The sequence below is a fragment of the Pagrus major genome, chromosome 1 (genome assembly GCF_040436345.1).
Source record: "Pagrus major chromosome 1, Pma_NU_1.0".
Taxonomy (NCBI): Eukaryota; Metazoa; Chordata; class Actinopteri; order Spariformes; family Sparidae; genus Pagrus; species Pagrus major.
In genome coordinates, this window is record NC_133215.1 from 9,578,606 (window position 1) to 9,604,764 (window position 26,159).

At 41.2% G+C, this 26,159-nt stretch overlaps 1 protein-coding gene across 1 annotated transcript in view; it reads right to left on the reverse strand.

Annotated features, from left to right (window-relative positions):
* Positions 1–26,159, reverse strand: part of sdk1b (sidekick cell adhesion molecule 1b) — a 242,598-nt gene that overhangs the window by 67,889 nt on the left and 148,550 nt on the right. Inside the window, exons 7-16 of the mRNA XM_073467361.1 lie at positions 22,960–23,062; positions 19,533–19,708; positions 16,369–16,452; positions 12,500–12,694; positions 11,358–11,474; positions 11,082–11,249; positions 10,188–10,296; positions 9,897–10,064; positions 6,024–6,160; positions 4,770–4,917 (exon numbers count right to left, since the gene is read on the reverse strand). Of these exons, the coding sequence (XP_073323462.1) occupies positions 4,770–4,917; positions 6,024–6,160; positions 9,897–10,064; positions 10,188–10,296; positions 11,082–11,249; positions 11,358–11,474; positions 12,500–12,694; positions 16,369–16,452; positions 19,533–19,708; positions 22,960–23,062 (1,405 nt within the window). The remainder of the gene's footprint in view (positions 1–4,769; positions 4,918–6,023; positions 6,161–9,896; positions 10,065–10,187; positions 10,297–11,081; positions 11,250–11,357; positions 11,475–12,499; positions 12,695–16,368; positions 16,453–19,532; positions 19,709–22,959; positions 23,063–26,159) is intronic.

Below are 26,159 nucleotides of genomic sequence, written 5' to 3' on the forward strand. Positions count from 1 at the left end.
CACAAACGGAGGAGGGTGACATACTAAAGAGACTCTGTCGGGGAAATGCACTTTACGCCTATTCTCCCTATGAAAACCAGCTGCGGCACACATTTGTCACTGTATACTGTCTTTCAAAAAATAGATCATTGAAATGTTTTTACTGCATAGAAGCAACAATACTTCAAAACAAAACAAAGGTGACACTAGATGCTCTGTCTTTATCGTTGTAGTTTGGAGTGCAGAACATCGAAAATTGCAGGTTTAAAATTTTCATGTAAAAATATTAAATAAGATAAAACTAACAATACTGGCTGACTGCAGTGTAGTGTGCTCTCAAGGTAGCTGCAGTAATTAATTCATAAAGATTTCTTAAACCATATTCAATGTACTCCACAATTTTAACATAAACAAAGCAGATGATACTGGCAATCTCAGCTATACCTGCTCCTGCTATGTTTGCCTAATTTAAGGCTGTAAGAGCTTAACCAAACATGACTTTAGATGTAAGTGCCAGTTACAGCTGATTACCCTCCGTGTTGCCTGGGAAATGTCAGTGGAGGCATCTTGTCACCACAAACCAAAACAACAACAAACATGTTGTAAGCATAACACAGTCGTAAGCCTTTGAAGAATATAACATATTTTTAACATTGAAGATTTTCACCTGCACTTTGTGTTTAGTGCTAAATGGAAAACATGCTAACATGCTAAAGTAAGCTGGTGGACATGATAAACATTACACTTGTTCAACATCAGCATGTTAGCATTATTATTTTAAGCATGTAAGCATGCTGACATAAACATTTAGCTAGTGCAGACCCCCTTGCTTGGCTGTAGACTCAGGCCATGTCCACATGTACACAGGGATTTCATAAAATGCTGCTTTTTCTATTCATTTCAGCCTTAGTCTTGTTGTCAAATAATTAAAGATGCACCCATGACACCTATTAGATCAGGTTTTAGGCCAGGATTCTGGTTGTAGTTAAGTAAAAACTGGTTCAAAAAGTCTTTCGATAAAAGGAGAGTCATTTTTTACTTTTATTTTCATGTAAATAATCAAATAGGCATAGACATACATTTTAAACACAGCTCAAGGTTGACTTTGATCAAGAAGTGTATGATGGTTACAGTATATAAAAAATACTATATTCTATTACTGTTGCAAATTGATCCTTATCTGAGCACTTTCTGTTTAACTTATGACACAATTTAATTTCATAATACCAAGGCCACATCGGGGGTACAGTAGGCGCTGGTCTATTCAGCAGTGTCGACATAAAAGGATGATCTGTTATTTTGTAGGTTAATTAAATAACGGCACTGAATAATGAGAAAAATCCAACTAACATCACAATATAAAATGCATACATAAAACCCTTTTCATTAAATTTGTGTAAAAGAATGCCTTGCATTGACATGATTGGGGTTCATGGTAAAGGTTCGAGGCTTTATCTTTCTCTACTGTAAGCTCAAAGAATTTTCAATTTCATTTAGTCCAGCAAGCCTGTAATTGCAAAGGTTTTGTATGACAAGGTCCAAAAAAATCTGTTTTGTGCGCTCTTTTTATATTCACCACAAATAATTGACCTCAAATTTTTTGAAAATAGTCTATCATAATGAAAAGCAAAAGGAATACAAGTACATTAGACACCATTAGATTTATCCCATTTGTTTATACATTCTGAGTAAGATTTAGAGGGCGTTGTATGAAATGTTCACAGTAATGCTTTAATAGCTTGTAAACTTTGTATTTTGTTTCTCTAAATTTCTACAAACAATGAAAAGATTACACAAATGTATTAGAGTTGGGGCTATAGATGATGTCATCGTCCATTGCTGATGGTTGACAGTCATCAACGACTGAGCCCTCTACCGCTGTAACATCATGATCGAAAAGGCATTTATTTCAAACGTTTCAGTATTATTTGCTTTTTCTTGGCTTAGCTTCCTTTATATCGAGCCAGATAACTTTGTTTCAAGCTTCAGAGGCTGAACACATCTAAGTTACAGACATATGGTGCAGAGACACTTTTAAAATCGGCACAGGGATGCATGTTGGAGTTTACCGGACTCCAGCGACTACCACCTAATGGCTACTCTGAGGGGACACGCTACCTCATATACAAACACACATAGTAACCACCTGCCACACCCACCCGCCATGTTTCTTATTTTCGAGCTTGTCTGACCTAGCAACAGTAACTTAAGGGGGTGGGACTTAGGATGAATCAATTGATCCTGCATTATATTTTTTGTGTGTTGATGGCGAAGAAAACATTGAGCAAGTTGAATAGATGTCTGTAATTGCCACCATTTTGCTTGACAAAGAATGAGCTTGTTCTGGCAGAGCCATCCCTAGTGCAAGCCTTCTCTCTGCAATCATCCTGACATTTCTGCTCTATATATCTTCATGTTACGGGCACCTTCGGCATAGCTTAGCCACAGTTAAACACAAATACATAATTCAAGATTAACATGTTGGAAAACACAGGGCAGATCTTCTATAAATCTTCAGATCTCCTTATGAAGCTCCGACAGCATTCATTTTTTACATTGAGTGTCTATTGTGTGTGTATATGATAGAAAGAGAGATAGAGAGAGAGATAGAGAGAGATAGAGAGAGAGAGAGAGAGAGAGAGAGAGAGAGAGAGAAAGAGAGAGAGGACTTTATCACACATCCATGTTAAAGTCTGATGTGTTCTGGTTCCGGCTGAACAGCTGGAATAAAAATTAAGAGCAACGGCAAAGAAAATTGAGACAGATGCTTTAAAGTTCTGATGATCCCAGGAGTTCAACGCATTTATGCATAATCTGTCATTCCTCTGTTAATGCTTCCTCTTTAAAGCTGGTAATGGTGTGAGTGTAGGTCATGCATGAATAACTGTGTGTGTGTGTGTGTGTGTGTGTGTGTGTGTGTGTGGTGGGGGTGGGGACTCAAGATGGTTTAATTGGATTCTTCAAGAGAGTTTCTGCATTTAAAGGTAATGTTTTACATCTGTGATCACATTCATTCATATACTGTTATGTACATTTTCCAAGAAACTTGTAGTGCCACAGTGCTCCTGTGCATGGATGTGAGAAAAGAAAGGTAAGGTAATGATGCAAAGAGAAAAAGGACAACATGTAGGAATTAATACTGTCATGATAAAGATCCTTATCAGTACAAGAACAAAATGGGAGAGTGCAGAAGCAGCTGGGACTTCAAACTTTAATAAGGGCTTTTAGTCATCGTGCTCCTTACAAGCTTCTTCTTCATTCTCTGTCCTGTTCCCTCACTCTGTCCACATTACTGCATTTTGTCATCCTTCTCATTTGCTTCTACAGGACATTTTCCTCTGCCTCACTCTCCCTGTGTGTCGAGTGCAGCACGCGCCTTGGCATCTGTGACTGCTTGTGTGCGTCTCTTATCCAGGCAAACATCCAGCAGATGAAAAGCAAAGTGTGGCTGGTTACGTATGAGACAAACACTGAAGAAGAGACGTATCCATCTGCTCTGATACACTGACCGGTGATGACTTGTCTGTCTGCCAGTCCTTCATTTAGCTAGGATCAATCCAATCTATTCTCCAACAGCCTGTACCAGCCAGCTTTGAACTGTGGACCACGGTTGGACTAAAAACAATACGCTGGTGCATGCAGAAGAGGAAGAAGGAGAAGAAAGGAACAGGAAACAGGAGATAAAGAAGTGCAGATAATAAAAGAAGTGCACACTGAGGAGAGGGAAACTGACAGGAGAGTGTAATCTGAGGTGTGTGAATGTGTGATGGCAGCGTTCACAGCTGCTGCTGTTGCTGGGAGTCTGTTTGGCAGAACTACAACTGGTCTTGGCCTCTGGTCACACTCTTCAGCCAGGCACAGCCATGTTTGTGTGTGCATGCGTGTGTGTCCACCTTACAATGCAAGGCCACATCTGTTGTATTGTGTGTTGGTGTCAGAGAATTGGTAGATGTGTGTATTCAGGGGCAAAATTGTTAAGAGGCCTGCCACACCCCCTCCAACCCTCTTTCACTCGATCCAGCTCAATCAGTGCTAAGGCATCATAATTACCCCCATTAGTGTTTTCTCTTGGGATAAACATGCAAACACACACACACACACATAAAACATCCACACAGCCATCTATTTACTTTTCAGGCCAAATCACACTCGCACACACAGACACGCAGAGCGGTTAATTTCATCATTTTTGCTGTTTAGTTCACGATGTGTAATGGAAGGAGACTGGCGAGGAAATACACACACATACACACGATGTCACGTAGACATCTACAGCATGGATGTGATGAATATAAATTGCTCATTGCAAAGGAAATGGATTCTAAACAAAAAGGGCCGCTCCCTTCACCCCCGCCTTGTTAGAAGCCATCCTTATTTCATCCCCAGTCTGAATGCTGTGTCCCTATCCATGCTCATAGTAACACACACTCTATCACACACACACGTACACAGTTAGACACACAAATTAGAGTGTGTGGGTGTGCATACACTATGCCTTTTGACTGCATAAAGGTTTCAGTTTATTCATTCCCAGTTGTGTAAGGCAGTGTGACCAAGTCTATTACACACAGATGGAGCAGGCTAAAAAAACTCTATTTCACACACATCACAGCATGTTCAACATAAGAAATAATGGTTTCACGCTTTTTAGAAAACATCAATGAAATAGCCGCGTGGCTTCACGAGAAGAATTGTGAAGAATGTGTTGAAATAAAGCTGGTAGTGGTGAGTGCGTGTCCCAGACAAAAGACTGTGACTGTGTCTTTTCAATGTGCACGTCATTCTCTTACCTCTGCGTCTCTGCGCTGTACTGACCCCTGCCCACTTGATTGACAGCACAGAGTCGGAACTGATAGGTCCGGGCAGGTGTGAGCCCGCCCACCGATACCTCGGTCACCACGGGATCGACCTCTGATAGGTAGACCTTCCACGGCGAGTCTAGACAGAAGACACAAAGATTAGAGGCTGATAATATCAGGCTGAAGCAGGACAAACAGAGACACAGGGACACTCGGGACCCATAAATCAAAAGGAAAGAAGGGAGGAATAGATAAAAGAAGGAGGGAAGGCAGAACGGAAGGGGTGGAGAGAATTATAAAGAAAACAAGTACCACAGGACGCAACAAGAAAAAGTTGGAAGGAAGAGGGGGATTAATAAAGAAGCACAGATGCTTCTGTATACCGTTGCCAGCTTGTTGCCGGCTTATCTTTCAGTCTTTCTCCTGAAGATACCACAGACAGATGCACTATCATCATCGCACCAGCCACATAAGGATAGTGTGTGTGCCATTTAAAGCGAGCATTAGAGACATCGTTTGACATGAAAATACACTGTATTTAAAATGGCCTATTATCTCTAGAATATCCCAAACATCTAATACACACAGCTGGTTATCAGAGTGCACAAAACTCCTCACTGTCTGGCTTAAGTGTTTAAATCAACCAGACCTTCAAATGTTTTTATTTCTATCATTATTTTGCTGTAGCATTGTAGATGCTACAAAACAGCTGTTGAAATAGAAACACTAGAACTCTTGCTGTCTCCCTACAAGTCATCAGAATGCAGATTTCTTATAATGTTCATCAGTCCAGCCCCTATGGTCATGTGCCAAGCCCTTGACTCTACATGTAACAGCCACCAATCCATCCCCTTATCTTACAGCAGGAGTAAGAGCTGCTCTACAGCCATCTACCTCCAATCTGTTTCTCCTGTCACTCTATTCCTCAATTCCCCTCTCCTCTCTCTTCCTCTATTTCTCATTTGACAAAGAGCCAGCCTGCTGTTAAAACATCTGTGGCAGAGAAAGGGTGAGAGACAGAGAGAGAAAGAGAGTGAGAGAGGGTAAGGGAGGGAGGAAAATAAGAGTTTATTTATAGGGAACCTGGATGTACATTTACGCTGCAACACCACTCTCCATATGTCCGCCTCTTGTAAATGAGTGAGTGTCAGTGCCTGGTAGACAGCAAGAGAACAGCTGTCTGCCGCTCAGGGACTATAAAGTATGCACACATACACACATAAAACGACAAACACACATACGTACTGTTTTCAGAGAGCTCCAGCAGGTAGTGGAGAAGCGGGGAGTTCCCGTCAAAGGGGCGTAGCCAGGAGAGGAGGACGGAGCGAGAATCAGAGTCATTGAGGCGGGCGGTCAGGGAGCGAGGAGAGTGCGGCAGCTCACTGAACACAAAAAAAAGACAAGAAAGACCCAAAAACATCAGTTTGACAATAGTTTCTTGGCCAATTGATTGGAGTCAAGACTTTCCTTAAATGTCTTAATGCCAGCACTGATGAAAGGAATTGATCAGCTTGGAGTAGGGCTGCACAATTAATCAAACTATAATCAAGATCACATTATGGCTAGTTGCAATATCCAAATCATAGTCGCTGCAATTTTTCACGATCATGATATTTTTTACCATGTCATGCAGCCCTAGCTTGAAGGAATACAATTCAATTTGATTGGACAATAGATCCCCTGCAGAGCAGACAGTTTGACTTGGCAAAGCAGGAAAAGCACAGGTGGAATTTATAACTTTAACAATGGCTGCATTCCATTTTAGATGAGCTAGATCCAGGGCTCTGGTATTGTGGGCTTACTGGATCACTTAATAGAATGAAGCCATCATTAACGTTATTGTTCGCATTCATGCTTTTTCTGCTTTGACAAGCCAAAAGGTCTGCCATTAAAAGACTCTATTTGTAACTAGGTTTCAACTGGAACCGGTTCTTGATTTCCACAAGCAGTTGTCAAGCAACCAGCAAATACTCCAGAAGTTACTGGCTACTCATGATTGCTACAGATCTGCTGTTCAGACATGATGCCACTCTCATATATGGACAGTAAAGATAAATCTTTGTTTTTAGCTTTTGGGACGAAAGCCAAGAAGAATGTGTCAAACTATTCTTTTCAAATCCACATCTAAACTACAGAGTGTGTCTCAGCATGTAATTACATATTTATGCAGTTGTGTTTGTCTGTGACAAAGTGCCAAGACTTTTTATTAGACAGATATTTGTTTCCTGTGTTTTTGTTTTGCTATTAGATTTGTGGTGGAATAGTGTTGGCTCTGACACCCAGGTTGTTTCCTGGGCCTGGTCCAGGATCAGCTCCAGTGGGAGATATCTTCTAAATATGGTTGTGTTTTGCATATTTTTATTGTGATATTTTATTCTGTACGCGATCTGGACCACAGCAAATATATTTCACCACGTCTATTAAAAAGAAATTCTCCAGACATTTGGCCATCCCCCATGGATAGTTGTGCATCCCTGCCATGATAATAACAAAGAAAGCAACACAGATATATTCATGAAAGCAATAAAGAGTGTCCAGACATTTGATTATAACCCATTTTAGTGCATCATAAAAAACATTTGGCTGAAAGGAGGAGATGGACTGGCAAGCAGATCTCAGTGTCACTCAATGTGAAGGCTACAGGTGCTAGCAGAGATTACGGGAGTGAAGATATTGACAGACCACATAAAAGCACAAGATAATTATATTTACACTAAAAACATGAAAAGAGACACATCGCTTAAACTAGCTGCATTTCATATTCATAAGCTCATTAATTATTTCTAAACAATCATGGATGTGTTAAAATCCATGAGAGGCTCTTCTCTGACAGGCTGTGGGCTCTTGATAATTTCATCAGATTATATCAAAGTTAAAACATGTTTCGGTTTTTAGTTTTGCTGTCTGTATGTGGTTTTAGGTTTTAATATTCAATCGGGCATGAAGTCAGAAAATATGCATAGCATAGAAAGAGAGAGAGTGAAGAGCGAGATATTAGAAATATGACGTAATGTCAGAGCTGGAGGGAGAGTTGTACACTGCCAAGAAGAGGCAAGGGCGGCGGTGAATGAGGCAGAGAGGGAGCAAGGGGAAATGAGAATGATGTTTTCTTTTCTGAGCTGACATGATCATATTAATTAATGGATGAGCTTAGTGAACGTTAGAGCAACTACCTTCACACGGCCCACACAAAACACACACACACACATACGCACAAACGCACACTCACGAACGCATGGATGGGTCTTGCGGGAGTTGAACCAATAACCTGCTGGTAATTAGTCTGTCTCCTCAGCCGCCAGCGTCTGTTAGCCTCCATGACCCATTGATACCGAGCTAACGAGAATGTCAGTCACACACGTGGATGCACGCGCCCACACACACTCGCAAAGGCACACACGCACACACACAGACACACACACACACACACACAGTCGTACAGAAATCCCTTCATTCCCCACATGTTTTTTCACAGCCATAAACAAAGACCCACTTCCTCCCTCTGAGTTTGACATGTGTAACCTCTCCTCGCTGTATAATTCACAAGCAGTGGACTCATGTTCTATCTCTCTTCTACCCTGCAATTGTATTAATATATCATAAGTGCCATTCATAAATATATTATACAAGTGCCTATTACTATATAAAGGCCACTATCTGATAGTGTTCTCTCACAGTGGCTGTAACCAGGCTGTCTGGCTTGCGGGATACAAAAGTATGTGTTTGGCACGCTTTAATCTTGGCTTCGGGAATGGCTGCTCATACCAGACACATAATGCGACATGTTTGGAATGTGTTCACCCGAGCCGCATGAACGGATGCATGCACATAAACACACTGAACGTACGCATTTTGCACTGCAACGCTAACACGGCTGTGGTTCCACAGAGCAGGGAGTGTACGCTACATGCAGTACATGCTACCTGATAGCGAATATGACCTTATCACTACTGTCTAATAATAACTCACACTAACAAGCCACATTCTAACACCTAAGGTAAAGGTTTTCATGATATAGACATATGTTCGGTCTAGAGGGTGTCTGACTCCTGACAGAACATGCCTATTATGGAAACAAGTAATTATTTCATTGCGACAGCCGCTGATATAAGCTGATACTAATGCTTTCATCGTGTTTGGCAATGTACAATGTAATTATCTATGTGCTGCTTCTCCTGAATCTAATGTTCTCCAAAGTCAGTCTTTTTTTTTGCAATACTCGATTCAACGGCATCCTTCTTGTCAATCATATCTGCAATTAGAATCAGACAGACTGCTTGCTATGGATCGGCTGTTTGTTTTCCCACTTGATTGCAGTACAAAAAGTCAAAGACGTTATTGTGCCTAATCACGAAGAAGAAAACAATTCATGTTTTGATTATTGGATGAATGCCTGTTCTGTATTTCAAAATAAACACATATAAATACCCCATAAATACTGTAAAAACCCACAAGTAACATTCAGTAATACAAAATCAATACACCGGGCACTCAGTAGACGTATACCTCTGCCAAGGCCCAACAGTCTAAATACTATACTAAATAAAACATTTTTAACACAGCAAGATCTGCATCAAATTGTACAGATACTATCTTAATACGCTTTATTTTCTTCATTAAGATCTATTACTCCCTGAGAAATTAACACAAATTTGAAAAAAGCTCCTATCTTACAATGAAAGTGAGAAAAATTCTGGATCCGTCCCTTTGTCAAGATCTGCACCAAAAGTTAATGGGGTCTATTCTGGGCCGAGATCCATCCTTCAGCCAAGTTTTGGGAAATCCATTCAGAAGTTTTTGTGTAAACCTGCTGACAAACCCACAAACTAACCACCCAACCAACTAACCAACCAACCAAACAAACAAACAAACAAACAAACAAACAAACAAACAAACAGGCACGGCCAAAAAAACGCTTGTAGGTAATTACACTTTGACTGAAGCTTTGAGTGAGATAAGAAGATCGAGAACACTGCCACATTAGCCTAGCTTAGCACAAAGACTGGAAACTAGGGGGAAAGCTACCCAAAATCAACGAACTGACTAAGAAGTGTAAGAACAACCAATTCTGTGTTTTCTGCAGTTTATGTGCTGGACTGACATTGTCTTTGTACTCACATGACTTCAAGGCGTGCAGAGTGAGAATCATTGCCGGCCTTTGATGTCACGGTGCAGGTGTAATCCCCAATGTCACCTGACCACGTCTGGCCAATAGTGAGGGTTCCCTGGCGCACGGAGACACGGCCTCCACTGGTCGGAGGGACCACCACACCGCCTCGATCCCACCTGAAGCTGCAATAAAGGAGGAATACAGTTACTCTATGTGTTTACACACACGTAAACTAGTGGAGTCCAAAGAAAAGAGATAAGAGAAGCAGAGTGCATCTATGTAAACACAAACAGACAAGCCAATACCTGATGTTGACTCTGGGGTCATGTGTAGCATTACAGTCCAAAATAGCAGTAGTTCCTTTGATAACACGCTTGTCTGCTGGAGGCACAGAAATGACTGTACGACCTGCAAAACATCAGAGAGAAATCCAGAGAAGAAGAGAATCGAGGAGGGAGAGAAAATAAGTGACACAGTGGGATTCCATTGTTAATTTTTCTCTTACATTAACATGACACACAGTCTTACTGAAAATGTGTAACTTTAAATGCATGAGGCTCCAGAGTAACGAGACATTAATTAGTCTACAGCTTAGCCCTGAACCGTTGAAGCTAAACAGCACACAAGCAGGCTTCCCCTCTCACTCACAAACACACATACAGACACCTACATGCACACACACACACATATAACACTGCTTAGTCCATCACATTAGTGGTGCTTTGTTCTACTCACACATTTTAGAACTCAGAGAGAAAAAAAGTGCAGTGGTGGAAAAACAAATGTGGTTGCACTGCAGAGAACATCTGTTATGTCCTCAGTCAAAGTGTATTTGGGATGTGACCAGGCCTCGAATAGATGAACATTGTTTTTATATATCACAGATGACTGTGGGTTAATCTAATTCAACAGTATTAAATCTGAAGCTGCCAAGATATATGTGTATAAAAAATAAGCCATCCAATAAGTTCACCAGCTAATCAATCATCCTCTAACCCAGGCCAATCAGATGATTATTTCATGACTGCAGCAGCCCACTGCATCGATAACCAATCACACAGCTGTTCATTAGCCTGAGCTAATGCTATTGGACAGCTACGGATAAATAAGCGTTCCATGTCTGTTTTAGTCTGTTTAGCAAATGTATATTGAGCACTTTAAGTGTGTAAAGTACGTGTGTGTATGTATCTTACTCCAGACGGTGAGTGTTGCAGTGGCGTTGATGGTTCCCTCTGAATTGGAGGCAATGCAGGTGTATTCTCCTGAATCCTGGAAGCTGATTGGCTGAATCTCCAAACCACCTGACTGTAATAGTGTGAACTTTGGAACCTGGACAGAGCCGCTGGCTAAGACCTGCGACCCTACAGAGACAGGAAAAATAAAATAATAAATCAAAGTGATTAAGCCATTAACACATCATGTCAGTGTGTTTGCTCAGTGTGTGATGTACAGTGTGTGTGGTCTGTTACCTTTCTTCCATGTGATGGCAGGTTTTGGAGCTCCGCTTGTTTGGCAGGTAAACAAGGCTATGTTCCCATCAGTTACTGTTTGGTCAGACGGAGGGAATGTAAATGATGGGGCCACACCTGAAACAAAAGAGAGAACATGAGAGGAGAGAAGAAAAATGGCAACTGAGAGCAGATTGGTTGGAAAATGAGTGGAGCCAGAGTGAAGTTTAATGGCAAGAGAAAACAGACGAACGGAAAAGGAAAGGATGACAGTGTTGATCTAAACACAAATGCTTCCGCTTTGATCAATGGAGGCTTTATTCATTACTGGTGCTCCGTGCATGTGCATAAATGTGGAAGGTGGTGGTGTGGAAACTCCGTAGGGACTTTTAATTATAACGCTCACTAAACAGGACGTAACTCTACTGAGACAAATACAGCCGTAAATATAAAGGTGCAGGCTTCTGCAGCTGACACGCACTGCAAACCATCAAGTCAAAGCAGAGTGTGTGACTGACTCTGACTTTCACTTGAATTTCAAAAACAAAATAGTCTTTTGTTTCAGGTGGGGATATGATTGACTAGTCATATTACCGAAAGACAGAGGAAAAACTTGGTCGTGGTTCTATTTTCCAGAGCAAACACAGCTCACTTTGCAAAACAAAACAGCGGACGTGATTTTCATATGAAAGGTAATGACCTAATGTGTACACGTAAAAATGTAGAGGATAGTGGGGCAACAGGAACTGCTTTTCTTTGTCTTATTCGATGGGAAACACAATATTTTTAGGTTTTCAAATGTTCATGATGTGTCCTTGGGCTTTAGGAAACTCTGACGGGATTTCTTGTATAATTTTCTGACATTTCAGAGACTTGAGAATTATTGGAGAAAACAATCTGGAGAATAATCGATAATGGGAATCATCTGTAGTTGTAGCCCTAAAAAACATTACAGCATATATGAGCTGATACAAAGAAAGTGGCACAGACAAAAAGGAGATGAAACAGGAGTACAGAAGAAAGAGTAAATTCATATACATAAGAAAGAAACTTTAAGGGAAAGACAAGAGTGGCATCAAGAGCGGGTTAATTAGCCCAACAGGAACTTGAAAGCAGCTGTAGGTGTAAGCGTGTTTCTTTGCATGTGTGTCAGACAAACTCACTGGAGACAAGGAGCTGTGTGTGTGCCTGCGTTTCTCCGGCACCGTTGCGAGCGAGGCACTGAAATATTCCTCCGTCTCCTGGCTGCACCCTGCGCACCGTGAGCCCAGCTGCTGCGGTGACCTTGTAGCGAGGGTTGGCCAGTTTGGAAAGAGGTACCGCGTCCTTAAACCACTCTATCCTGGGCTGGGGCACGCCTACACGTGTGCAGGAACATGAAAAGGCAAACACACAGAGGGAGAACATTTTCAATTTCCTTAATAAGGAGCCAGCTGACCTCACAGCTGAACAAACTGATCCAACTCCCTCTAAAACCGCCACACACACTCTTTTCACCAATCTCTCTCCTCTGTTATCCACTCTCACCGCCTTATAAATATGCATGCAGGCATAATGACTGCTAATAATATATTGATTGGAGGGTGTGGGTGGTAGGGTAAGGGTGGCAGAAGAGGCCAAAAAACATTCTGAATAAAAGATGTGGGCAAGAGCAGCACACTGAATATCTACAGTATCAGCTCCCACCTGTCTGACGGACATGCCAGATATGACAGGCAGGGGGCTCATGCAATTACTCTGTCTCAACCCTCCACACCAGGGTGTGTGTTTGTGTGTGTATGTGATGGGGAGAGATGAATTCCTCACTTTTTCTCAATCTGTTGGTGTCAAGCTTTCACAGACATGCGTGAAGAATTTTTCGCCCCCTCCTTGTCTCGCTCACTCTGTCACTCTCCTCTCTATCTGTCTCTCCTCGTTCCTCCTCCCAGCCTCCATCCCTCTCTCCATACCCTCAGGCCTCTGCTATTTAATTACGCTGCCACTGTATCAGATTACTGAGTAGGAACATAAACTCGCTCAGTGTGTGTGTGAAAGAGAGGGAGAGAGAGAGAGAGAGAGAGAGAGAGAGAGAGAGAGAGAGAGAGAGAGAGAGGAGTGTGTTGCAGTTTGAGAGCTGTGTCCACTCCTGCTAAAATAAATGTTTTCATGTAATCCATTTAATAACAAGAGTCATGAACAAGTGTGATTTTCCGGCTTAAGAAGAATACTGTCACTGTTCAAGAAGCCTTCAAACTAATGCACACTATACTGAATAACCCTAAACCTCAGCGTAAAGCAAAGTCAGTGGAGTCACCTCAACACACACTGGGTGGGTACTTTAGATAAATAAAACTCGCTTTCAAATGTACAAAGATCAGATCCATCACCGTCTGAAAACTGACTAACATTTGCTGCACAGACTTAGACAAAAACACACAGCATTAACTTTTCATGTAAGAATTCTTTTTAATAAGCTCAGTTCATGACCCATCTGGTCGCAAAGAAACCAAGTCAGAGCCTCTCGGGCAAATTCACAAAAGGATGACATGGCATTTGCATCTAACAAACCTTCACAAATGAGGCGAAAAGAATCCATCTAATTCTCATAGCACCCACAAAGGGTTAAATACACCCTTATTTGTATACATTTGGTGCAAAACGGCCCTCTTTCTTTGCTAACGAGTCTCATTACAAAAAAAAAGGCCAATTCACAAACACCAGTGCTAACAGCCACACAGTTAGAGTGAAAATTATTTGTGTAGTCAGAGAGTTGTTGGTAACTGAAGCGCTTTAATGAAGGGTGTGACGATGAGGTTTATCAGCCTGATTGCACATGTGTCAATAAATACTTATCCACTCTTATAAAGGCTCTCCTTATTGAAATAGGGCTTAGCGTAACTTCAGTCAGGAATTCAAGGCAACTGTTTCAGTTTCTTGAAGATGTCTCACCTCTCATCCAAGAGGCTTCTTCAGTTCTAAACTGGAGGGGAGTTTGCAGGCTTTTAAACCCTGTGTGGGAATGTCCTGCTGTCACCATACGATGTTCAATGCAGCCAGGATTGCACAGATTTGTACATTGGGGAGACAAAACAACCTCTCCATAAACACATGGCACAACACAGGAGGGCCAACTCCTCAGGTCAAGACTCTGCTGTCCACTTACATCTGAAGGAGAAAAATCATTCCTTTGAAGACAACAATGTAAACATTTTGGCCGGAGAAGACAGATGGTTTAAACGAGGAGTCAAAGAATCCATCTATGTCAAACTGGAATGACCGTCTTTGAACAGAGGAGGAGGCCTAAGACATTACTTATCACCCACCTACAATGCAGTACTGAGTTCTCTCCCCAGACAGCTTAACAAACATTTACAACTGGGCTCACCTAGCCCTAGCAACCCACATGAAGGCCGGTTGGGTCAACGACCCACAAGTGGCCCTACCGACTCTGAAACTCAGAGTTCACGTGTCCTTAACGACTCTGTAAGAACTCACCCACACAGAGTTAAAAAGCCTGCAACTCCCCTCCAGTTAGTCAGAACTGAAGAAACCTCTTGGATTAGAGGTGAGACATCTTCAAGAAACTGAAACATGTCCAGTTACAGCACTTAGAATTACCACGACCTGGATGACTGAGAACCTTCATCAACATTCAGTCAGGTAGACTACCTTAATGTTACTCATTCATTCTAACCCCTCTTTTCTCCTACTTCCTCGGGTCAGCTGATTAGGAATGTTATCTCTTTTGCTTCAATCTCTTTAAGAGAGTCTTTGCTGTTCTCCTCTCTGTTGCCGTCAGCAGCCAATTTCAGCTGTGTGTGTTATACTTACAACTTATAACTATATAATTGCAATCAGAAGCAAAACAAGGGGAAATTGCACTCAGCTGCAAAACTTAATGGGTGTGTTTGCGCTGTAAAATCATTAGCGTAATTTCTTAAGTGAAGCAGACCTTGAAATGTGGCAAATAGTGGTTTCACAAGTGATCTGTGCGGGGGATGTCATCCCCGACAGGTAAAAAGCGTCTTTAGATCTGATCAGACCACATGATGTTTGGACTAGTTTAAAGCTTGGTTTAGGCTTTAAAGCTAGTTGGTTTTAAACATACTGACACCTTTAAGTATACGTTAAAACAATACTCATCTTTATATGTACATTAACCCATTAAGACCTAGGACGCCCATTAAAAATGCATTCTAAAACCTAAGGCATTGTTTCAAAACACCTGCTAAACCTAAGCATTTTCTGAAAAACTTGACAGAATTGTAAGCGTTCACTAAAACATTTAACTCTCGGCCTCTGGAGCAGATAGAAATTGAAATAAAAACCACTTAAGACCTTAAGGCTTTGACTTTAATTGAAAATGTTCATCAACGAATCACAATGCAAATCTTCAGTCACATGGCTTGAAAGTGACAACATCATCCAAAACACATATCAGGCTCTAAAGGGAGGAACACACAAACGTTGCTTCCGGTCTTAATGTGTTAAGAGAGCTTTTATAGATGTGATCATCCCTCCTCTCCCTTCTGGCAGTGAAGAAATCTGTTTCCAACCCAATCTCAGTATCAGAGAATGGGGAGAAAATATACAATCCTTGTTCTGTGCAAAAATGCATTTTAAGCTGTATCAAAAGCTCATTTGAAACTTTAGTGTTTTGACTGTGTCAAAAGAAGTGGTTGCCTTCCAAAATTATAGTGTTTTGAGAACAATATTCTCTGTGTGTTTCCATCCACCCATTCTCAGCCTGAAAACACTCTCCCGGGAAACAAAAAGAGAGAATTTCATACTAAAAGGACTATAATTTTGCACGACTTGACATAACTAACTCAAACAGCTGAGACCTAATTAGTTCGGCTGAATTTTAGATTGCATTTTTACACAGAACCAGGACTGTGGATTCTGCCCCCCTATTTCTTACATTGGAATCGCTTTAGGAAAATATCTTCACAGCTGGTATGATTAACACAACCACTCTTGCAGTGTACATATTGGCATGCGAGTATTGCTTGAAACTATGTAAAACAATCGTGTAAGTATGTATGCAGTGTACCTGTAGCCAGGCATGGGATGTCTACATTCCTGTCAAGCTCAGCAAAGATCCTTCTCGTAGGTTGAGCAGTTAGAGAAGGAGGCTCTGCAGAGAAAAACGTTAGGACACAAAATGTTAAAAAAGGGGTTTAAACATCCAGCATATCCTGTATCAATATATGGATAAAATAACATCTCAAACTCAAGAAGAAAAACTAAGAACATCCCCTGCTGTGTGCAACCCATTTGAAGTATTAATAATAAACCCTCCAAAAAGGCTTAAAAAACTTGTTAAATCATTAAATATCTTTTAAAAAAAGAAGAATTGGGAGTTTGCCCTCTCCATGTATTTATTGTTAATAGAGAAGAAACTCGGAGAGGAAATCTCGGCACTGCAGAATAAAAATGGGTCCCCTTGTGGCCCTGAGTATCTTGAGTGTCATTGCAAGGCAGGATATGCCCTGTGAAATTACTTCCACACACAGTCACAGAAAAACACATTCTCTGAGTATCCCAAGGGAAACAATCCCCTTTTTAAACTCTTCCATTTCCCTGCCAATAACTGCACCCTCTAAACATCTTCACCAGTGTCGCTCTAAATGCTGACAGCAGCTCCGAGACAAAGCTTCCCTCGATTCTGAAAGTGAATGTGTGCCTTCTGGTATGTTACTGTAACGCAAGATTTTATGAAAAAATGACCTTCTCATGCATACGCTCCATTTCTTTCTAAAACATTTGTTAATACTAAGTGAGAGATAGTGACACAGCAAGCCCTGAGAGTGGGGGGAGGGAGAAAGACCGGCTAACTCATTTTCAGTCGAAAAATGTCATTGAGGAAAATGTTCAGCATATGCAGCATATATAAATAATGAATGTGAAGATATAGCTCTTATCAAAAATGAGAAAGCATTTTTAATAAAAGTTTCATTTGTGTGCTTTTTTTCTCGCTACACTTGATGAATAATAATCAGTGGTGGGATGTGCAAATTCTGATGTCTGTATTTTTTTGAGTATTTATTTTTCTGACAACCTTTTAACATTTTTAAACAGGCTACAGGGCATTTGAGGGGACTTATCGATTATTTTTATTTTGCGTCATTGCACGCCGCCTTTTCAACATCACAAGACTGATTTCAACCTATCAGACGTAGCAGGATGAAATGACGTAAAAGACATAATGAGACAGAAACAGACAGAGAGGGAGACTCGAACAGGGAGAAATGGTGTTCGTGTCTTGTATCGGCAGAGACCTGTCCTTCAGAGGGATACTTTTTATTTCTATACTTTGAGTACATTTCAGAGTCTGTACTTTGTAACTTTGAGTCTTTTGTTTACAAGTATATGTACTTCTACTTGAGCTAAGAATGTGTGTACTTTTGCTGCCTCTGATAATAACATAACAGTATGCTGTCATTTTACTGCTGTGGGAGAAAAAGAGAATAAATCCCCTTGCTCCAGTGTTATTTCTCTTACTTTCTCTTTCGTTTCTTCACACAGCGGATGGTTAAACTGAGGTGGCAACAACAACAAAGACAAACCGTAAAAGTTTGATCAAGCTGTGTGTGTGTGTGTGTGTGTGTGTGTGTGTGTGTGTGTGTGTGTGTGTGTGTGTGTGTGTGTGTGTGCGTGTGTGAAGAATAGACTCCCATGTTGTTGCTGCATTTATTCTACCTGACTACACTGACTTTAAAGTTCTTTACTACTTCGTAGTTACTTTTAAACCCCCATCTCCTATCTTTATTGTGCACGGTGGAATTCTGCACAATTTTTGACAAGAGAGCGCGAGAGGCTTGCAGTGAACGGAGAAAAGGAAAACAAGAGTTGAATAACAGCCATGTGGCGTGACACAGATAACACAGGTGCATTAATCGCCTTCAGTCAGGTGAGTGCGAGGACCTAGACGCACAACAAAAACACATTTCTGGAGTGTTTGGGTGGTTGGGTTTAGTGCTTTGAGCTTCTGTGGATTCCCTGCTGTCTGCCGGCAAAACAAAGATGGAGAACAACAACAGATATATTGTTGTTTGCGCCAGCCTGTACAGTATACAACACTGGCATGCAGAGTCATACATATTCCGATTAGTGCATCTGGGCAGAAAAGAAATGAAATTGAATAATGAATACCTTTGAGGCTGTCTCCTAGTTTCATACAGACACATACACTATTCTGTTTAGGAATGCCTTTCATTGCATCAAGGTCTGTTCAGCCCATAGCAGAAAAAGAGGATCAGAAGCAATGTATTCATCAGTCTCTACTCCTCTGATACATATGATTGCATGCAGACTTTGTCCCTGCCAGGCAGTCCTGTTGGCCTAATGAAGGAAGATAACGTAGAGAGGGAGATAGAGGGAGAAGGGGGACAGAAATAAAGGGGCAGACAGAGGGTAAAAAAGTTGGCGGTAGATAGTGAGGGGGGGAATGACTGGGCTATTAATATTCAGGCAAGTCATTTCTAACTAGTGAGAATTCTGTAGGCATGGGTAGTTTGCTCTCTCCGCATTAGGGGCCCCCTCGCTCCGACAATCACAGCAGATCAAAAAAGACGCTGACGAACTGGGGGAGAAAAGTTTTGCTTCATCAATCACACGCTCCCTGCCTGAATGTACGTTGTTTTCTATTTAGGCACACATATCAAGGACGGGAGTGGATTGTGACGAGGGCGCTCCTGTTTGAGTGCTTTCAGTGTTCCCTTATTGATTGGCGACTCCAGGGAACAAAACTAATTTAGCTGCTGGGCAAACAGGCATGTGTGTCTTCGGTGCCATTTTGTGTCTGTGTGCAAATAGCACACACACATGCATGTAAATGTGAGCACGTGTGTATGAATTAGTGAGTGTGTGAATTTAACAGCTGTTTGTGACCACAATGGACAGTGTATCGGTGAGTGTGGACAACAGATTCAGCTCAAGTACTCCTGTAGTTGACAGTCACTGCCCGGGGTGTTCACAGTCATGCTTCCAGGAGGAAAGTAAGAATAAATGGAGGAATAAAGAGAATGAAACGGTGCCTGGAGCAAAAAATGTACAAGAAAAGACGACAACGAGGTTACAACTAAAATTAATGGTACATGTTGAAGGCATTAGGCTTGATGGGTCAGACCTACCCAGGATAATTGTGTATAATCACATTAGTCACTCAGTGTGTACTTGTGTGTGTGTGTGTGAGAGATTGCCTTTTTTTCTTACCCATCACAGTGAGGTGTGCTTTTGCTTCCACAGGTTTGGCAGTGCTGTTGCTAAGCAATGCTTCACAAACATATAACCCTGTGTCAGAGAAGGTAGGGGCAGGAATAATGAGCCGACGCCCACTGGTCAGCCGACGCCCATCACGTTTCCATGACACCACGAGACTGTCCGCCAGTCTGAGAGGAGAAGAGAAGAGAAGAGAAGAGAGAATCACAGGAGTCGGTTGAATTTGAGAAAAAGGAAAAGAGTGACAGAAGGCAATTACAACATATTAAATCCATCAGTTTATGTGTCAATGAGGCAGGAAATGAATGATGACAGTCTGTATATCAGAGCAGTCAGCTCTACTCAGCATGAAGGAGCTTCAGTCAGTTACTCTGGATGTCGGAGAGACTGGATAAACAACATCAAAACACCATTTTGCATGCCTATGTATGGATGTGTGTGTGTAATGTTTTTATTCATGAAAGTGTAGCTCAGTTTTTTGGTACATTTTCATGCAACCATTCAACTCTAACAAGCAATCTACATTAAAATGTACAACTGATTTACTTGGACAATGGTTAATTATGGAACCAGCCGCTTTAATGGCCATCTAGATACAATTTGTTGACTTAATGGATTAATGGATGACTTAAAAGTCGTAGTTTAGTTATCAGGGGTGGAAGTAACTAATAACAACTACTCAAATTAAAATGTACAACTGATTTACTTGGACAACGGTTAATTATGGAACCAGCAGCTTTAATGGCCATCTAGATACAATTTGTTAAGGATGACTTAAATGTCGTGGTTTAGTTATCAGGGGTTGAAGTAACTAATAACAACTACTCAAATTACTGTCATTAAGTCATTCTTTGGGTACTTTCAATTTTTATAATTTTTCAAGTCTATAATTCTACTCAAAGTGTACATTACACCATGTTATCTTCTATCATCAAGATCCACGAATTATTCCTTGAGAAATTGACAAAAACGATGTAAAATGTCGTAAATCTTGCAATGTTAAAAAAAGTGAGAAAGAAATTCCCAGATCTGTCCCTTTATCTGGATCAGCACCAAAAGTTAACAGGGTTTATTCTGGGCTGAGACTCATCCTCAATCCAAGTTTCATAGAAATCAGTAGTTTTTGTGTAATCCTACTGAAAACATAACCTCCCTGGCAAAGGAAAAAAGGCTGCTTGTGAAATACAAGCTGCTGATATATTGAACAATTTGTATCTAAAATACATTAGCTAGAAGAACATTATTGTAACATTTCTTTGATTTATTATTACTGTGTTCTTTTTTTATTTCTGAGTGGCTCTTTGGTTTTATTCCAATAAAAATCACTTTGTTGATGACATTAGATGACACTAACAAAAGACTGTCATATTAAGAGATGTGGAGGAGGCGAAGACAAGCTGGTAATTCATGCTGCATTTGGTGACATATTTTCTGTCTCACAATGGGTTGTTTTGGAAGTAAATCAGGTCAGTTTTGTAAAAATAACTGAAGACTCAAAGACATTACGTGTAAGAAGTCACATAATACTCAAGTTCTTTAAAGTGGATGAAAATGCAACCACTTAACAAGCAGTCCAACTATAAATAATACAATGTTACATAAAAAAAAGTGTGTTTTGCCTTTTCTGAGGATACAGTTGAGGGTATACTGTGTCCTCTCTGAGATGATACACCTCGAGGTATAGACAAAGTTGGATGGAAAAGTAATTTAATTTACTGCTAGGCTGATATGTCAAAACTTTAATATGCTTTCTCGGGGGCTCCTGTCCAAAACAAAAGAATCCAAAACTTAACCAACGACTAAATTATTTTTGCACTCTACCAGGGTGGCATTGGTGCATATAACTGATCAATGGTTAATGGATGTGGATAGCAGATGCTTTTAGACTTCAGCACTGCGCTTGATTTCACTGATCACACTGTTCGTTCTCCAAAACTTCAATGTATTAGTTTGTCTCTTTCGGCTGCTCCCTGGGTACAGAATTATCTCTCTGTGTGAGTATCTTTCAGCCGGTGCTTCTATGATTTCAGAAATAGCCTCTGTGGAGTGGATTGTCTCTGGCAGAAGAAATGCAGAAGACTGAGCTGCAGATCTATTACCTATAGAGCATTCCTCAGAGTTTATATGATGGATATACAGTTTAGTCAATTGTTTTTTCAGGCTTTACCTTAAGTGCTTTCCCGAGGTCAAGGGCTGGTCAAGTGCAGCTGAGAAGCATTTAATGCAACTTCACCTCTCAAAGAACGGGGCGGCCAGACAATCCATGAATTAATAACACAATCCAACAATAACCTTGCACATGTAAGACACAGTGAACATCAGCACAGCATGTTGAACAAGTGGAGCCTAGAATATCACCTGTTGTGTACTGATGATCAAGACTAGTCGTGACTCTAATCTGGTACAAGCTGAAACAGCCTCACTTTTCTTTTTAATCCATGTTGGACAAGGACACGCTTCTGAGAGCATATTACAAAATGTAACATAGTGATAATGTTCTCCTTGTGTATATACTTGGATCTAGCTGCTGGTGACCAAAGCACAGTTTCTTTCAGGGAAGTTGGCCAAGCTGTGGTTGAGCTCCCTAAAGGAGGTAGAAAAATGGCCAAACTTTCCCTGCAGTTCTTTCTCCATCTTCTGGCATCAGAATCAGTGAATTCAGTGTGCGATATAGAAAACACAAGCTTATATTGCAGCAGTTATATATAGCCAAACTGTTCTCATCCCACCTCTATGACTAATACAGAGAAATAAGGTTGAAAATTGATGTTGTTCCTTTAGTCTTGACATGGAATACAATGACACGTTACAGGTTGTGCTCAAAACAAATACTGCAATGTTTAACATAAAACACGCATGAGCCGGTTCTCAGTTGGCTTTATAATCACATGGGACACAGAGGGAGGTTGGACCGGTCGTATAAGTGATGAACGGAAACTGATTTCAGTTCAGTTTTTTGGCAACTCTTGACCTAAAGTAGAACTTGTTGTTGCTTTAAAAAAAAACATCTGTTGATTCAGACAAGACCACACCCGTGTGTCAGCATGTATCTGTGTGTGTGTGTGTGTGTGTGTGTGTGTGTGTGTGTGTGTGTGTGTGTGTGTGTGTGTGTGTGTGTGCATACTGGACTTGGCATGGGCTAGTGTGAATTTGTGGTCGCGTTCAGCTTCTTTGCTGATGTCAGACAGGACTTTGATCCAACTTCTGTTTAAGTTAACTTGGTACTGGTGTGTGTGTGTGTGTGTGTGTGTGCATGTGTGTGTGTGCACTTATACTAGGGGGAAAGACTTGCTGAGCTACGAGTTTATGTGGTGTCCTCTAATTGCCCTGGAAGAAAACAGTGCCATCTAGAAAGAAAGGATCTGTTTGAGCGTGTGTGTGTGTGTGTGTGTGTGTGTGCATGCACATAAAAGAGATTTACCTGGCATTAGCAATGCACTCCAGTGTAGTCTCACTGCCTGCCACCACTGTTGTGTCTTTGGGTCCGATCACAATCGCTGGAGCCACGAGTTCTGATTCAGGATCTGTGACGGAGAGAGAAAATATGAGAGGCAGTTTAGGCCATAAATCACACACAGCAGCATAATCTCAGATACGGATGACAATAGACTCTCACTCACTCTACTGTACACTGCACTATCACACTCTCTTGTACTGGCCATGATACAACTTAACGCACCGTCACAGCGTCCTTCATCTCGTTTTCTTTGTGCCCACTTGCCATTCAGTCTCTTGTATGTTCTCTTGGACATGGTACCAGTTTTTTTGATCCCTATCAGATATCTAAAGATGTCACTTTGGACTTATAATGAAATTATAATGGGCATTTTTCACTATATTCTGACATTTAATGGACCAAAAATTGATCGATTCATTGAGAAAATATTCTGCAGATAACTCCAAATGAATGACGATGTTGCTCAGTGTCTGTGTCTGTGTGTATGACATCATTCCCAGCCACGACTTCCAACTTCCTGAGGTAAATGGAACGCACAACAACTGAAAGCTTTACTGAGACGGTGTTGTGATATAGATAAAACTGTCTGCATCTTCTTCTTTATATTCATTTTTTGTCTTATTTTTAATTTAAAGTAGAATTGCACATAGCAGCAATACCGTTTTGTCGTTTGTCAACGTTTTTAGGATAATAAAACTTGACTGGAATTGACAAGACAAAATCAATTGAATCAGCGTTCATATTCAGTGTGAGAATAGAAATGATACATTATGGCCGTGCCGAAAGAGTGATTAAATTGTACATGATAATTAATACCATCTGTTCAGTGTCTGTCCAGCTTAACACACACTCAAGTGAGAGACTGATGTACAGTATATTGTATTTAAAGAGGTTAGTGAAAAGTGGAATAAGAGAGTATGAAATGAATGAAGAGTACATGAGAGAAGATAATAGTAAGTGACTGACAGTGTATAAGAGAGATTGACAGTATATGTGATTGAGTACAGATGTTTGAGTGTCAGAGTCTGACTGAAACGACTCTGAATGAAACTCTATAATTTTTTTCTGCTGCTTCTAAACTGCCATTATTTCTTAACCCCAACATATTTTCAATCTTACACACACGCACAAACACGATAATTCTCTCCTAAACAACGTGACTCTTTGTCAAACACACCACTCTTCTGTTCGAAGCACGTTAATGATATATTGGAGACAGTATGATGGTGCGCGTGAGTTGCAGTGATAGTGTTTAGAAAAGAGTACAGTGGTGTGAGTATGTGAAGAATGATTTATGGTCTACAGGCTGTGTGTATGAGAGTATAGTGGTGTGTGTGTGTGCGTGCCAGACTTTGATTGTGTGTGTGAGTATGATTTATGGTGGGAATGGACTGTTATAAAAAAAGGACACTCTAGGATTGTTATCAGCTTGAAGTTTGTAACATCTGCTCAGCCAAATAGAATAAAAACAGTAGAATAGAACAATCGCTATGTTTTACAAAGAGTGTGAAGCCTCCATATCACTGTTATGTGTGTGTGTGCTTGTGTGTGTATGGGCATCATTGGGTTTCCTGTTGATACACGTATAACCGATGAATATGTAGATTTCCAATAAAGGAGGAGTAGGGCCTACAAATTAACAGGCTAGGTCTGATAGGGGCTGGTGAGGGACGAGGGGTGTTAGAAAGGGGGGTATGGAGGGAAGGCGAGGAGCAGCTTTGATCTCCCCTTTGAAGGGAGGAAGGGGAAAAGGTGGTAATTAACTCCCTGCTCTTTATTCCTCCTTCTCATTCTCTCCCCTCTTTCTCCCCTTTTTTTTTAATCGGGGAGAAAGAGCTGAAAAGTCATATCCAACTGTCACACAGAATAAGAAATGCGAGCACAGGAAGACAGGCAAATGATACGCGCGCACACACACACACACACACATACTTGCTCTACTGTCTTGACACCTACACTCGCTGACGTTCCTACTCGAAGTGGAGGTTGAGTCATTAATGTGGAAGATAAGTGAAGTGACACAAAAAAGGGAGATGGGAAGTAATAGTGGAGGTCTCTATCACTCTCTCCCAATTTCTCCCTCACTCACACACACACACACACACACACGCACACACACACAGCGGAGAGATCTTGTACAAAGTGTTGAAATTTGAAAGGTTTGGTGTCGGAGAAGTAAAGGTAACAGGAGTAGGTGGAAGACAGAGACAGGCAGAGGGATGGTGGACAGGTAGACGTAGAGAGAGTAAGTGGAGAGCATCCATTAGCTGCAGGGGTCAGGCAGAGACTGGTAGACATCAGTGGAGCTTTAATGGCAGGAGCGACCGATGATAATGAGCAGAAGGAGGATGTGAACCCATCCTGTTAACTTGGGCAGTGAGTGTGAGGGGAGTATAAGACAGACAAATCAGGACAGCAGGAACACCTGTACAACAAGGGAGAACACTTGGGAGAGAGATTATAGAGAGTATATATGTAGATGGGAAAAGCGAGGGGGGACTGTACAGATGGTCTTTTTCTTCCTGGAGTGACAGACATGATGGTAGACGTAGAGGGGAAAGCAAAATGCCATATGGTTGTGTGATCTGCGCTCTTCTTTTCCCTCTGTCAGAGTGTCTAACATCCTCCTTCTCTGGGGAAATCTCTATCATTTCATCTCATCTGTATCTCTCGGTCCCCACTGCACATCTTCCCTCCGTTATTCCCTAACATCTTCTTATCTCCTCCTTTTTGTTGTTTAAACACGGATTATCAAATTAATCTCCCTCAACTTTAACAAGGAGAAATATTCAAACTGGCAGACAGTGTTATTACGGTGTGTCTGCGTGTGTGCAAGCTGTGGCAGCTAAAAGCCTCCCTGTAAGGATTCTACAAAGAGAGTCCAGAAGTTTAATCTAACGCTATTGGATTCCTCATTTAGCAAATGAGAAACACCATGTGGCAGAGAGATGGAGAGCAGGAGTGATGGAGGGAAGGAGGGTAGCGAGGAACGCAGGGAGAGCCGTAGTATAACGAAGCAATATCAGAACAACAACTTGGGGCTGAAAAGCTTCATTAAAGAAAGAGGGATGATAAAAAGAAGAACGGTTAAAGCTGAAAAATAAATTAAAATAGATGAGGATACGGAAAAATGCATATGTGCGCGCACATGGATGTGAGTATAA